This window comes from Scatophagus argus, chromosome 19 (genome assembly GCF_020382885.2).
Source record: "Scatophagus argus isolate fScaArg1 chromosome 19, fScaArg1.pri, whole genome shotgun sequence".
NCBI classification, from domain to species: Eukaryota; Metazoa; Chordata; class Actinopteri; family Scatophagidae; genus Scatophagus; species Scatophagus argus.
In genome coordinates this window covers 6,777,224-6,793,902 of record NC_058511.1, presented here as the reverse complement: position 1 = coordinate 6,793,902, position 16,679 = coordinate 6,777,224, and the positions used below count along the sequence as shown (strand labels likewise).

The 16,679-nt window shown below is 41.3% G+C and overlaps 1 protein-coding gene across 2 annotated transcripts in view; it reads right to left on the bottom strand.

Moving 5' to 3' along the window:
* Positions 1 to 4,348: 4,348 nt before the first annotated feature.
* Positions 4,349 to 16,679, bottom strand: part of lpgat1 (lysophosphatidylglycerol acyltransferase 1) — a 39,219-nt gene continuing 26,888 nt past the window's right edge. For both annotated transcript variants that reach the window (XM_046374155.1, XM_046374156.1), the window contains exons 7-8: positions 7,619 to 7,725; positions 4,349 to 7,434 (exon numbers count right to left, since the gene is read on the bottom strand). In XM_046374155.1, coding sequence (XP_046230111.1) covers positions 7,283 to 7,434; positions 7,619 to 7,725 — 259 coding nt within the window. In that variant the 3' untranslated portion in view covers positions 4,349 to 7,282. The remainder of the gene's footprint in view (positions 7,435 to 7,618; positions 7,726 to 16,679) is intronic.

Below are 16,679 nucleotides of genomic sequence, written 5' to 3'. Positions count from 1 at the left end.
ATAAATCCCCCCTTAAACATTGGTAATTAATTAAATATTTGAGCCATCTATGCCAAATGGCACTGTTGAATTCAGCTCCTAAAATAGGATGTCCTGCTTTGTTTATCACTGTAAACTGAAAATAAAATTCAAAACACATATTTTCTCACTTTAGTCACAAACTTAAGAAGAATTAAGCAGAAATCACCATCAAAGCACGGCTGAAGCAGTGACAGCTAAAACATTAATTTTCCCATTACAAGAATAATGTTTTGATGCGTGATCCCTGCCTGACGTAGTGACGTCCCTCTTGCGGGGGCAGCCGCAGTCACGGTGCTGTTCTAATGACGATCCCTTCCGCCGTCTCTGCTGCCAGCACCGCACACTGACACCGCTCACACCGCCGAGAGAGTGAGCACCCGAGCCGGCTCTGTCAGCCTGCCTCTGCGAAAGGTCACTTCTACAAAGAGCTGGAGGAGTTTGGACATCAGCCAGGAGCACTCAGAGTGTGTGTGTGTGTGTGTGTGTGTGTGTGTGTGTGTGCTGTGGGGGGACAAAGCGGAAAACTGACAGCTAAAATACAACAGAGACAGCCGGGTGCTCGAGGCTGCTCTGACGTCAGCCGTCGCTGTTAAAGGCCAGGAGTTGAGAGAGAGCGACTGGGAGGACACACGGCAACATCCCACAGTGTCCTCCTCACCTCTGCTGGGAGGACTGTGGTGCCGAGTGGGGCCGTTTACGGGATGCTTATGGTGCTCATGTCACCTCTAGTTGACCCCCCCCTCTTTTATTTGGGCGTAGTTTCAGTCCCCTTAAGGTAACGCACGTAAAGGGACGTAATTTTTTTATTCACAATCATCGGGATGCTTACCGCGACATTTCAAACCCACAGATTGTTGTATCATGACGAATAAAAAGCTGATAGGATAGATAATTTGGGAAATACAGTTTGCTTTTTTCTTGCTGAAAGTTAGATGAGAACATTGACACAAGTCTCTTATTTATGTGGTTATTACGAACCATAAGCAAGCAGCCGGCTAGCTTAGCTTAGCACAGAAACCGGAAATAGCTTGTCTGGCTTTTGGGTGCGCTCCTTTTTCCCAGTTGTTCTCCAACTTCTGAAGCCGGAAGTGGCAAATCAAACACCACCTGAGGTCAGAATTCCTACTTGTCAACGCGGTTGACCTCAGAAGACACCGAGTTCACAAACCAAGATGGCTGCCCAGAGCATCAACCTTAAATAAAAGTTGTGGTTTTTCATGTTTTTAGTGCTTTTGTCCTTTTTGTGTCCAATTTAGTAGGCTGTATACACAACACTGTTTTCACAACACCATATAGCTATGGTGTCGCTAGGTGTAAAATACCGTGTAATGTGTTGGTGTTGCCTGTAACCGATGATGTTGCCATAACAACAATGGCCGAATAACATTACAAACAAGCTGTCTTGTGGCAAATAGAAGGCATCCAACTTGGTTTTTAACAGATGTGATGTCACTCAGAGTCCAGAGTTATGACTTATGAGTACAAACGAAACACAGCATTTGTCTGATGGTAACGGACTCCATTTGCAGGAGTGTAGCACAAAATTGTAGACTCTGTACACAGGTATCCTCTATGGGCCCCTCCCAAAATCCACAGCTATTCATCCTGGTACCTTTGTGGGTCCTCCTCATATGAGGGTACTGTACACTCAGTCCCCTTTTCCACCCCTGTCCCGCTACAGCTCACTAACCCTTAAGACACCTACAATAAATAATACAGGATGTGTTGACTCTGCTATTTGCATGAGAAACATCCTAACAGCGCTGAGGGTCTGACCAGCTGTCACAGCCATCATGTTCTCCTGTGACAGCAGGAGGTGCAGGGGAGCCTCTGAGATGCCCGTGGCTGCTGCAGTGACATTCAAGCCTGGCCCTCCTCTCCACAGCTGGGTGTTTTAGTGCTTGCTGACTCAAGGGAGGTTGCCGCCACCGCGTCATTCATGAGGGAACGGGCATCGAAGCGTGACATTGAGGACCTTGAGGAGCAGCACTCGTGAAATATTTCATTGCAGGTGTCCGAGGCGGAACGCTGGTGCTTCTGCAGAGGACACAGAAGTTCCTCTGGAGACTAATTTATGTGTGTAGTGTGGTTGACCTTGGGAAGAGATTTTGAGCTGCGTTGAGGAGTAGGATTCTCCATGCAGGGTGGCACTGCTCCTCCATCTGACACCACACTGAGCAACAGCTAACCTGACTCCTGACTGTTAGCCCTTTGGTATGCCGGTGAAGCTTCGTGCATATTTAATCCCATTTTCCAGCTCACTTCCCGCTGTTTTCACCCTCGGTTCCCATTGGCTGCCTGAAGCATGTGGCTTTCCTGTAGACCTGACCCACTATATATCACTCCAGCTGTCATGGAAACGTAGCTGATGGCATGCCACACTGGCACATAGTTTCTATTTATCTATTTCTATTTACTTAAACTTGTGGCATTTATAAATGTCACAAGTTTAAACCAGACTGGCAAACCAAGAGAGGTGACATTTTCTTTTCTAGCAGCTGAACAATATCTGTTGATGGGTATAATGTCACTTAATCGTCTCTCAAACTTCAAGTCAGTGAGTGATCAGTCCAGTAAGAGGGTAAAAGCACTGCAGGAACCTCAACTAAATTAAGTTCTCCTGTGCTGTCCTTGTAGAAATGGTCTGCCATCTTGAGACGTACACTTACTCGCTTTCTTGCCATGAGCTAGATGAGAAGATCAATGGCATTTTCATGTGTGTAGGATAGCAGGCAGCCAGTTAGTTTAGCTTAGCATACAGACTGCAAAGAGGAAAAGAGGAAACAGCTTGCCTGCTTCTGTGTAAAGGTTAAAAAAAAGAAAATCTGCCAACCAACGCCTCACTGAAGGCTTACTGATGACACATTATATACATTATATTCATTAATCAGAACAAATAAGTTAAATCCAACAGGGATCCTGGAAGCCTTGAGGGAGGTTCTTCAAATTTACCACAAAAGTCCCCTTGGAACTTGTGGATGAACTGATTAGAATTAAATGGTCAAAGGTTCATACTTTCAATTATTGTCCTATTTGTCATAGGATAAAAGGATAATGTGAAGCTTCATTTTTAGTGGTATGAATCTAACCCATATTCCCCAAAACCTTAAAGTATTTTCTTACAGTTTTGCTGTATGTACACTTCACTTTCTATTTCAACAACAATCCCAAGAAAATTAGACTGACTTTTTACCGATGACCCTGTGGAGGAAGTCTCTGTAGTCTAGTGCCGAGTTCTCTGCTGAAATCAGAGCTCTGTTACACAAACCAGCGAATGACGCCACAGTCAAACGACAAGTACAGACCTGAGCAAACACGGGCTCTGGTTATGTGGAAACTGTTTTCAGACAAAAGTACAGTGAAACGTAAGCGTGAACATTAAAAGTTACACACCTGCCAGGGGAGTGTAATTTAAAAATATTGGAAATTAAGCAGTTCATCTAGTAACCATTTAATTCTCTTTATTATGTCAATTTTAATTTGTAAAACCTCAGAATAGTGAGAAATGTTGTCAGAATTACCCACAGCCAAAGACGCGTCTTCCACGTTTTATCCAACCAACAGTGCATTCTTCAAAACTATTTAAAATAAATTAGAATTACTGAAATAATCTGTACTGATCAGTCATTTCAGCTGTACTTACATATACTGCAGGCTAGTTTAATTCATAACTAAACATTTTAAAATCACCTCATGTTTTTGTATGCAAAAACTTTAATTTGTAACTGAAACAGTCAGACAAATGCAGTGGAGTAAAAAGTACAACATCTTCCTCTGAAATGTAGTGGAGAGTAGAAAGCGGCATGAGAAGACTCAAGTACCTCAGTTTCATAGTACTTACAGTACCTGAGTAAATGTACTTCATTACATTCCACCACTGATTATCAACATCTCTAAAGCTCAATGCACACTTTATATCCTTACATCCATTATCTCTCGTACAACACCGGAGCTTCAAGATGTTTTTAAATATGGAGACCCGATACTGACAAATTGTTATCAAACAAGTAAAAAACAAAATTGAAAAACATTATTTAATAATTAAAATGGAGTGTAAAAAAACAGCTTTAAAATTAAATTATTTTACTAATCTTTCGCAAACTAATTTTATTTTTCAGCTCCGTCAGCATTTGGCTGCTTGCAGTCTTTATGCTAAATGGCTGCTGGCTGAAGCTTCATATTAGATATGAAGCCAATAAGCATAACACCCAATCCTTAAAGATTCATTTCTGAGTTACATAAATGTCTTTAAATGTGTGATCATTTACAGTGACACGACACGATTTATGGTCCATTAAAAGAACATACAAGACAAGCGTTACACTGCTAGGATCTTTATGATGTTTTATTCCAGCACAAGTCTTTTGTGTTGTAAAATGGTTGTGTAGCTAGGAATTAAAGGAGAAGTACAAAATGGAAAATTACAGACAGTTCTAGTATAATTTGTTTAAATCCCTATTGTGTTTATTTCCTAAAACCACATCTAGGAAAACATTATTCCCCTGCCTTCTTTGGAAACATAGTCAGAAAATTAAAAAAAAAGAAAAGGTGGGTGTGTGGGTGGGGGTGGGGGGGCCTTTAAGTCACTCTCATGATGGAGGGGAATCTGAAAGGGCCGCTGGATGAATCACACTTACAGCCTGATTTAAAATGTTAACCTACCCAGTCAGGTAGCACTTTTATTATTTTTTTTTTTTTTTGCATTTCACAAATTTTCTACCCAGGGTGGCACACAGGGAGGGCAGTATACTAATAAAATGCACCTTTTATGCATTTGTTTGTGACGATAATAGCCGCCCCTCTATAATTATCCTAATTAAAGCTGTCTAAGAAAATTACATATAATTGACCTCAGAGCCACAACACAAGTTTGTTCAAGAGAGAACAGCTGCGTCATTGCCGGGCCCTGACAGAATTTCCCTCGAAGTGAAGAGAGATCCCTTCCTCCTCATGGGTTTGAGCTCGACACCATGAAACTAGCAGTTTAACAAACACATGCTGTGAGAAAACAGCATAAATTGAGATTGTGGTCTACCAGGACATCAGGTAGGGCCTGATAGTTGAGGTTTTCCACTAAATCCTGATCACGTGAAATGAAACTGTGCCCGCATGTTGCTGTGCAAACCGTTTGCCAGCAAGCACACAGACGAATAGTGGCTCTAATAACTTGAAGCACACAACAATTCAAAATAAAATAAAATAAAAATACATGGTAACACTGAAAAGTGAAGGGAAAATCTTTGCTTTCATTAAAAAAAAAACAAAAAAAACAAACAAACAAACAAAAAACATTCATGATATTTTAAACTAAAATCTTCATCTTCTTATCACGGACCAAAAGAGAGAAAAGCTGCAGTCATTTCCAACAATCAAAACTCTTCCTCAGCTTTGTTATGTACAAGATTTAAACATACCATGACATGAGGACGACAGTTCATGTAATTTAAAATGAAATCAAATTTGAAATTGCCGCCACACTCTGACGTCACAGAGCAACACGACATGAATCATATATATCAAAAATGGAGAAGAACGGGAGAGACAACCACACACACTCACTTAGGCAGGTTATGCTGTAAATTTACAGTAATGACACCTATAGTTCCGTAAGCCAAAATCTCTATTTTTAGAATGCTGAACAGCAGGGTACCTTTCTATAAAAGTCATATTTTTTTCCACGTCTTTTACCCACCCTGACGACACTAAGCATATGGCTTAAATATTTGTAAAACTAAGTAGTCCAGTGGGGGAATAAGAGTCTCTGCCTTCTCAGTCTGTTTCGCTGAGATGACCCTTTGAGACGAATGTCCACTCTGCTGTGTGAAGCTGCACATGACTCTGTGTGCACGTGTGTATCTGATTGTGAGTGTGTGTGTGTGTGTGTGTACTTGTAAATCTATCTTTGTGAGAACTGAATTGAGTGAGGACATTTTTGGAAAGAGAGAACACTGGGACACACCTTCACAGGGCTGTCTGAGACTCGGTTTTAAGGGTTAGCTTTGGGTTAGGCTCAGCATTCGGGTTGGGCGTTTAGTTGTAACTGTTGAAGTGTGGCTGAGAGGCTGGGTATAATATCAATGAGCGTCCTCACAAGAATAGAATTACAAAGATGTGCATGTGCATGTGGAAAGCAGAGGGTAAAAAGAGGAATCCACAAAGAGGGAATAACCTTTCAACTGATAAAACTGCAATTCTTGCCCTGTGTTGCCGCCACAGTTTTTTCTTTCTTTCTTTCTTTTTTAAGTAGCACTACAACACCGCCTCCTCCTACTTCCTGCAACGTCTGACACAGAAACAATTGTTAATCAAGCGCCACATCATAGCCACCACTCCCTTTAGGCTTTCAGCAGGGCTGCCAGTGTAAACATGATCCCCCTTTCTCAGTGAGCTCAGAGTACTGCCTCGACAGACAGGCAGGCAGAAACAGGAAACAAAAACAAACAACAACAACAAAAATAGACACCAACAACAAATACAATGGCTGTTGTTGTGGAGATATGCAGGTCAAGAGGATGAAAACAAAAGAAATTAAAACATTGACAGCTACCACCCAGGAGTATTTCCTGGGACCGGGAGCAGTTAGGGCAGTATGGATCCTTAGTGCAATGAAGGCCAGAAGAGTGGCCGGCTGCACAGCCTCAGCGTTCATACAGCCGCTCGCTCTGGAAGGTGTGGCCAGCTGGCTCGTCAGCGGGCTGAAAGAAGAGGTCCAGTGGGCTTCATCAACTCTCGCCAGAAAGAAGAATAAGGGCAGACATTATGCTTCTAGTCACATATATTCACTCACACACACACACACGTCCATACATACTTTATACTCTGTAAAACTACTATGGCTAAAGCCTAGGAGGGGAAGAGAGAGGGAGTCCAGTCCAGAGCATCTTCTGGAGGAGTCCTGAGCCTCATTTTCGTTAACTTCGAATAAAAAGTTATGTACGTGTGAGCGTCTACGTGTATGAGGACGTGTAAACATCAAAATGTGAGTCGTGACGAGTGTGAGACATTATTCTGCTAGGCCGTTGGAGCGAGTGTGTGGAGTTAGGGCTGTGTGCGAGTTAGCTATGCCTGCGACCAGTTTCATCTTGTCTGAGTTTTTGTAATCTGTGTGTTTGTGTACTTGTTTTTTTGTTTCCCGTCTCTCCACTGTTTTAAATGTACATTCATCCATCGTAGGGGGCAAGTATGACGCTAGGCCACACACCAACTGATCCCGAGGCTTCTCCAGTGGTCCGATAACGACTGTCGCCTCTCGTCAGCGCGCTCAAAATAAACAGCAGTAGAGGTACTGAAGAACGCTGTACCACATGAAGCCGGAGGCGAAAGCAAACGACTGGATAATACACAGCCACACGGGGTCGAGGGTCATCTGCCGGGAAGCTGCCTCCTTCTGTCCTTCTTCAAGGGGGAATGAACCTGTTGAGGGAGACATACATACAGATGAGACAAAGCTTTGCGCTTATCAGTATTTCTAAAGATTTACTAAACAAGGATGCCACAGATGGCTGTCATGATTCCAGCTGCAATATCATTATATTTTAGACTTCCTTTAACAACACTGAGGAAAAGTCAAATTTCGGTGCAACATAGTGAAACAGACCTGTGTCGTAGAAGTGGGCCAGCAGCTCTTCTTTCTCCACAAACCTCTGATACAGCCAGTTAGTCAGAGCCTCTGCCTCCACAGGAACCTCTTTTATTGGGTACATCCTGAAGGAAAAGAGAGAGACAGGCAGACAGGGAGTAAGATGACACACACACAAAAAAAGAGATTTACTGAGGTCCCACTCATCAGAAACTGTCCGCATCGATCTGTCGTGGAAGCCGCAGTCCAAACCCAGGTTGTCAGCTGTGGTCCCCGAGCAGAGTTTAAGACTGGAATCTATTAGGGCAGGCTGTGTGTTTGCTGGCGCTTCAGTATTTTTTTGGAGGGGGGGGTCATTTAGCGGGCAGGCTGATCAGAGCGCCAGAGGGAGATAGAAGTGCTAAAGGAAGCCCTGACAGAAGACAGACAAGTCATGCAGCTCCACAAAATGGTTTGCTTACTAGTGTGTGTGGGAAGAAGAAGTTGAAACTGAAACTCTTTGTCAAAGCACCAAGCCAGAGAGACAGAAGCATCACTGTCTGGCATCAGTCATAGAGAATGTCTTTCATCTGTGTTTAGCCTGTTAAGTTTCTTCATTAATTGTATATTTAGCCTACAGAATGTCAGCAAACAGCAATACTTGCCAATACCTGAAGTCTCCAGAGCTTGGCGACTTATTGTTTTATTTTGCTCAAAAAAACAACAACAAAAAAAAAAAAGTTAAAGTAAAGAGGACAGAATATTCAACATTTTTACCCATTAATAGGTTGAGATGAAAGATTTTATTAGCCCAAAAGTATTCTGAAAATACAGTTATGCTTTTTAATGTCTCTGGTTATTATTTTTTTACCACAAGTAATTATATTCTGAAAAAAGTGAGATGATAATGTTGTTTTGTTTACTTGATATCCATGGTGATGTACCGGTCACAAGACTGTATCTAACAGACTGATGAATAAAGGATGGAGCCGTGTGACTGATCTTTTCAAGCTCACACTAACCTGCCTCCCACTGGCTATAAATATTCAAAGTTAGAAATTATGCGACCAATGGCCCAAAACCAAAAATGTTTACTGCCACAGAACACGAAAGAAATCCTGACATTTGAGAAGCCGGAAAACCAGCGATTTTCTGCCATTCTCTGCTTTCAAATTAAAAGAATAACTGATTATCAAAACAACAGCAGCCAATCACTTTCTCGCCAATCGGCTAATTGTTTCATCTCAAGCCATTAGCCCGACTAACATGCTAAATAATCTAGCTATTCTTTTATCAAATTAACCATCTCCAGCTGGCTAAAGCCATTTCTGTAATCACCAACAAGAAACACTAATGACTAATGCACTGGTTGACATTGTGAAAACAGTAGGTGGCATATATATATATATATATATATATATATATATGTATGAAAAGGTGACTTTTACAAGCCAATAATGAGAGTGCTGATGAAATCTCGTTTCCAGCCAGAAGGGGTCAGCAGTCAGCCGCACTCCCACACAGCCAGCTCCTGGTCACCTTCAAATAGAGGTTACAGTCTCCTCCTTCAGTCAAACATTTCTTCTGCACTCAACAATCGTTCAATACTCCTGACTGGATAATGTCCACTGTAACAGTACATCTGTGCCCATGAGGAAAGCTTCTGTAAGAGGCAATAAGTGATAACATTATTGATTACCAAACTGATCAATCTATATTAAAAAGCAATCTGAGGAAAGGAAACAGCACTCCTGTCAGGCTGACGTCTTCCTCTGCTCTGCTGCAGGTACAGACATATGACTGCAGCTACATGAGCCAGCATTTACCTGAGCCACTAAATAAAAACACCAACATTATTAAAAGAGGAAATAATTGGGTGTTTTCCCATAGGAATGTTTGTTTTGTAGGTGCCAGTTTAGTCAGAATAATGTGCTAAATGAAGGCGTTTTGGCTTAAAATGAAAACCCTTTAGTCTTGTTACCAGAGCTGTGAAACTGATCTGAAAGGACTAGTTTAAATGGAAAATTAATCAACAACTAGGGCTGGGTAACGATCCAAATTTCAAGAATCGATTCGATTCCGATTCTTAAGATTCAGAATCGGTTATCACGATCCGTTTTAAAATTTGCAGCAAATCGCTTTGCTTTTGTCAAGCTTATCTTTCTCTTTGTCGTTTCTGAACCCGAAATGGTGGCAGATAGCAGCTTTGAACATTTCGGGCGTTTTCAAAGCCGGGGCTTGGCTAACGTTATTGCTAGCGTCTGATGCCACATTCATTGTTTTGATGTATTCACACTACACGCGCATGCATGAATTCATTGACACAACTGCTGGGGTTAAAGTTCACCTGGTGAAAATGTATTAAAAAAAAAAAAAAAAAAAATCAATCTTTGGACGTAAGAATCGATCTTTAGAAAATAATATGAGAATCGATTCGGAATCGGAGAATCGATTTTTTAAACGCAGGTTTATCAACAGTTAAACTGATCACTGATTAATTGTTCATTTCAAGCAAAAATGTCAGTTGTTGATTTCAGTTTCTCAGATGTGAGGATTTACTGCTTTTACTTACGTACGTCATCGTAAATGGAACATTCTGTCAACTTTGGAAAGATTAGCAGGTAAAACAAAGACGTTGAAGATGTCACAATGTTTATCTGTTTATCCATTTAGTAGACAAAATCATTGATTGATCAATTAAGAAATGAAATGTAATGAAAATACAAAATAATCAGATGTTCACGTAAGCACTACATAATGGAATAGAGCCAGAACAGTCTGATGAAATGGTTTAAATGAAGCATTTCGACTCTGACTGAACCCATATCCTGATTACTACTGTTGGTGTGTAAAGCTTCCATCAGGGAGGACTTGAGTGCAGACAGCAAAAACTCTTTGAACTGAATCGGTCTGCATGACCAAATCAGGAAAAGTCCTGGCCCATCTGTCCCACAGATCATCAGGAGGACAGAAGCTGACGAGTCAACACAAACTTCTGTTTGGTTTGTGTATTTTAAGTCCCTATCTACAGACCCGTCCACTCATTATCCAGCGGTTCGCTGCGTGGGTGTTGTTCTGTGACGAGTGCGAACAAGGGCCTCTTTGAGAGCAGAAACGTCCCTCGTGCATGAAACTCCTATTAAATTCAAGATACAACTGACTATAACTGATACACCACTTTCATCCAGGTGACAGTTCTAATAAAACTGCATTTTTGAACAGCGTTTATTTTGTTTTTGTTGCTCTTTTTTTTGTTTTAACCAACTGCAACACTTGAACGGCTCTGACTGCTCAAAACTGGAGCTCAGCTGCTGAGGCAACCTGGCAACCTGATAGGGTAATTAGAGGCCAAAGCAAGGTGTTTCTAGAAGCTTCTCCTACTGTGTTTGTGGATATCAGGTATCTTCGACATTTCTGATGTGCCACAATAACCAACTACTAACACTGAAACAAAACAAGAAAATAAAATCCAGAAAGACAATGAGATGTTCAGAGACAGAGTAATCGACACAGTAGTACCTCTTAATGGTAAGCTGGGTGTGATAATATGTGGACAGAAATTAACAATTAAAACAAAGGATAAGTCACAATAAAAGCTTTGTTTTCCTGTAACTGCTTTGTAGTTGTGGTGATAATGGTGGTAATCTTTGGCTTTGGCTGGTGCTGCTATTGAATACGAGTAAATGAATGACTTGTTTTAATGTGACAAGTGCAAGCCTAGAGTGTGTTTCACACCAGCCAAAGCTTCTCCGTACTCTTAATGTAAACCGATCGCTCTGCAATCCAGTCAGAAAGGAATAGAAGTCGGATCGGGCCACTTACGGGAAGATTTGACCATTCAGGGCGTTGGGTCGCAGGTGGCTGCCACAACGCTTTCCTGCAGCTGAAACATTCATGCAGAGATCAGGATTTTTTTGGGGAGTTTAGCTGTTGAGGACAGCTAAGGTTGAAGGAGGCACTGCTGATTCAGGTTCAGAGAAAATAAACACAAACATGCTTCGTTAGCATACAGAAGCGTCCCATCATCAGCTGCCTTCACTGGTTTATCAGCAGGCTGTTAGGAGAACAATGTCTGCAGCCACATCTGTAAGGACGGCCTCTCACAGGCGAAATCAACCACCAGGTGGGAAGTTCACCGGGCTCACGTCCTGCCGAACTCTACGCTGAGCCAGCTGCTGTCTGGCTCAAGTGCTATGGATAATCACAGACCAGGGATACAACTTTTTGTCAACTGACTTATCAATTAGAAAAGCTTTTTGTGCATATTCAAAAGTTTAAGAAGAGAGAGAAGCTGACTTTAGAAAATTCTGCGCTCACTACAGCAGAGCTGAATGATTTTAGAAAAGGACTTATTAAATATGTTATATACTAACTGTAATATCAATTCACTTTACAGTTGTTTTCAGACATCCGTTTGCCCCAGAGACAACGATCGTAAAGCTGTAATGCTTTTCTTTTAAACTCTGAGGGCACACTTTTGCTTAGATTATGGACTCAAGTTAGTGCAGCATATTTATCATTCTAGTGCTGACTTCTCTGCAAGCCTAAAGCAGCCATGGTTAAAGATGCTCAGATAAATATAAAAGGCATGTATGCAATCAAAAAGCTAAAGAGTTTATTACACTATACATGCATAGTATTTGAAAGGAGACTAAAATGTACAGAGGTCAAGTCTACTGTAGCCTCCTGGGTGTAGAAGTAACAAGAACGCAAAACAAGTTCTGTAAACTTCACTTTTGTTAACCTACGCAGTTTCTGGCATTTGTTTGGTCTTGTTTGATGCACTAGTATGGAAGTATGGTCTTGTTCTGGCTCACAGAAAACAAACAGACCTTATCACTATAGCATCTCGTCTGAAGGCTGCACAGTTACAACGTAAGCCAACTGCAACGATGAAGACCCTAACAATGCTCTGCCGTGGTTTTGTTTGCAGTAGTGTGAAAAATGGAAACACTGCACTACACTGTCAATATTGTGCTGAGTGAAAAGAAAGACACCGTGGCAGCATTTGTTTTTGTTGTGCCAGGAGGCGCAGCAGCATGCGTAACAGAGTACAGTAGTGATGGTGATGGTGGTGGTGGTGGTGGTGGTGAGGAACTAGTGGTGATGGGCTGGCGTGGGGCCACGGCTGCGCTCTCATTTCTACCCTAGTCCACTTGGCACTGGCCTGCATGTTAACCTGACACGCTGGCACGCAGACAGACAGCTGTGAGAGAGCTGCAGCTTCTCCTGTCAATAGCCTTAAACATCAGACTATTAACATGTGTTGACCTGTGCTGCATCCAACAGAAACACGTGCATCCTTACTTGCAAGCGATTCTGTAACATTTGTGGCCATTTTGTGTCGTTATTTTCTGACTTTTCTGAACAGATGATATACATGATGATATACAAATACAAAATACAAAAATTGCTCATCAAACAGTTGTTTATTCAATAGAAGATAAAAAAATTAGGGTAATAAAAAGTGCAAATCAGAAGCTTTTGATCCCTCATATTTACTGCCTTGTTTGAACCATTTAGCTGCTGTGTAGCTCTTATACTGAGATATTGCTTCCCTTTCTAACAAGGGCGGGAAGCTAATTAAATTTGGACTGCTGGTGAAAAAGTCTGTCCACTCAACAAGCCTCTTTGGAGGGTAGCCAGTCATTGTTTGGGGACTCCATACGGCCCTAAATCTCTCCAGCTGTGAAATCTTGAGAAACAAAGAGGTGCCCTGGGAGGCCTGCTCTTGGGCACAGTGTTGCAAAAGGTGAATATTGAGATTAGCGGCCAGTATGGCCGAGGGACCAAAGAAATTCTCCTAGCCTCTTCCCTGTCTCTCTCTAGTTAAGATAAGAGTCCTCATCTAAGCACAATAAAGCTCCAAATCCCAAACTGCTGCCTTTGAGTTCATTCTCTCAATCCTCCTGTGGTGTAAGGGTCAGTATAACTAGCTAAAGTCAAAAAAAAGAAAAAAAAAAAAAAAAAAAAAAAAAATCAGTAAAGTATGATAAAGCATACGTTAAGACTGTTGTCAAATTTGTGCTGCACTGAATTGACAATAACGGAGATTTCCTTGTATAATATGACTAAGTAAAACCACACACTCCACATCTCTCTTAAGGGCTCTTGTCTCGCAGAATGCCAAGTGCTTATCTGCAATCAGAGAGGAGTTGAGGGACTGTAGGAGTCCACTCTTTAATTGTTCCATTTAGTCTTTAATATGCTTCCTCTCCGGCTCAAGGCTGTCTGTGTTCCAGGAAATGGTTTGGTGCAGAATAATGGACACAGGCGATGTGAAAAAGAAAGGCTTGGCCAGAAGGAGAAAACTTGATAAAACTGGTGATAATGTTGATATGTAAGACTATTTTCTGTTCACATTCAGATTTAAGTACTCCACAAAATGCTGAGACGGCAGCTAAAACCTTGAGGCAAAAGTAAGCAAACCAGCTGATGCTTTCTCTTATCTGACATGCAATCGGACTAACCTAATGTAAGCTATTCCTGCATCAGTTTTTGCCGCTTAAAACAGACCGTACATCCTTTGGACCGACTAACGCATCAGTGCCAGTGATCACCTTCTTCTAATGAGCTGTCGCATTATTACTCAATATTTTGTGTGCTGATGAAAGACTTTTGATTACATTCTGACTTTTGGAGTAAGTAAATATCATATCCTGGTTTCAGAAGCCTGGAAAAGTACTCTGACAGGACATCTCATCCATGTTTCAGATTGTTCCCTCCCATGTGTACACGTGGGTCTTCAACTCAATCCAGCATTTAGTTAGAAAACCAAATGTTCAAATATTCAGCTGCTCCTACAGGATGGGACAGTAACCAAGTGGCTTAAGTATCCGATTAGTAGTTAAATCAAGTCTTCGGAGGAAACGCTGTGTTTACTTTAACAGTGTCAAGATAAGCAGACAGCTAATCCTAAAGTAAACAGCTGCTGAAGGGAATATCCAGTGTCTGTTGGGCTTTGCCTGCAGTGATGATGCCATCATAGGATCACAATCCTCATGACATTTCTAACTTTTCTAGAAAGATATATTATTAAGTTTTGACCATTATTCATCAACTCTGAGAACTTCTCTGGAAACTCATTTAAAAATTACCCAACAACTGTTACAGTGGCTGTGATTCCCTCAAGAATGTGTTTCCACAGTGCAGTGTAAACATCACTTGTGTGTGTCACATACTGCATGTGGACAATACATGAGCTTGTATGAATATATACAAGCTCATGTATGGTCCATGTATATATATTTATACATGGTAGGATTAAAGGGATACAATTACCTTACACATAGTTTTAAACCAAGCTTTTTTTTGCTTTTCATATCATTATGAGGTAAATGTTTACTGCACAATGTAATGGCTACAGAATAATGATGCCATTGGTGTTTGGAATGGTTCCCTATAAACCTCACTTTCAATATCCAATTTTGGCACCAAATCTTCTGGGAAGATGGAGGCTGACTGACATTCCAGCCAGGCTGGCAGCCTGGCACCATCTCTATCTGCTTTCATGTCTCCGTTACAGACTAAATGGAGAAATAAACTGACACTTTTGTCCTGTGTTGCTGGTTGCTGCTCTGAAGAAAACAGAAAGTGACCTGTCTTTGTGACAGAGGGACCAACTATAGTAACACTTGTAACATTAGGGAGGTGGAAGCTGTCCATCTCCATCTCAATGAACAGCTAAGAGAACAATTCTCTTGATCTGTGCCAGTGATGTCAGATCATTTCCTAAACATGGTAGACCAGAGAATATAAAAGCATATAATCAGAGGCTGTAAAGTGCTAATGTTGAAAGATGACCATCAACAAAACTGTAAGCTCATCTTCATACCTCTTAGTTTGTAATATGTTGCATGAACACAGGACCAACAGACCCAGGCTGTAGTTGTGACCAAAGTGACCGTTTTGTATTTGATTGGGATTTGTTCCCCTAACGCCCACACTGATGCCTGTGTCCATGTGGCAGCGGCACACTTTCACCTGGTCAACGTGACCATTCTGACAGAATGTTGCTGTTGAGGGTGTGGGGAGGAGCAGAGACGGGGTTAATAACAGTCAAACCTGGGAGCATCAACCTCTTATTAGTGCAGAGGTCAGAAGTAAAGGACAATAAACCTACTGTCACAGGTGTGTGACTTTATGGTCACACAGATGTCAGCACACCCTGCTATTAAAGAGGGAGCATGTTTGAGGTCGGTTTAACTGTAAAGAAGTAGGACATCCCTGACAAAGACAAACATGAAAACAGACCTGCCATCACTTGAATACAAGTTTGCAAATATTCCTCATCTCCACAATGCTCTGAACTTTCTTAGAGACAGCCTGAAGGGAAGGTGTTAACGTAAATGCTTGTGGAAACACTGAATTTCTATTACAACACTAACAAAAACACTGTGTTAATGTGGGTCAACCACGGCCGTTATGATCGGGCCAGATGGTACTTGATGATACTTCAGTGCTTTTATGCAAGATTGTGAATGCAGGACTTGTGATGGAGTAGTTTAACTCTGAGGTATGACAAATACTCTGAATCTTCAGGGGTTTCCATAGTGTCACTAAGTTAGATTTAAGACTGTTTGAGATGTTTATAACATCACACAGAATGCAATTTAATACCCATTTCACAGTCATATCAGCAAGTATTCAAGAGTGATATAAAAACATGGAGGGAGAATTCAGCCTAGAATTATTTCTGATCATAATATCACATTTTTTTGTATTTCCCAGCAGTACAAAATAATTCATAACAACAGTAATGAATTAAACTGACATGGCCTGGACTCAAACAAGCAAATTAAAACATTAACCAACTGAAGCTGTCATTAGCACATCAGCACATGGCCACTAGTAGACTCATGTCTCCAGACGATGAGGTTACTAGTTGGTGTAGCTAGCAAGTCGACTCCATAACAAGGATTGAACAGCCTCCTGAATGCACAATACACTGTTGTAATAATCCCACTTTTAGTTCATAGGTGTATAATGTCTCCTGACAGTCCACTACTGGATACAAAAAAATAAAATTAACCGGCACATGTAGTAAGTAAATTCAGATTCATTTTAAGGGTTATTTGAAGGCTTGTGTTTGAACAAACCC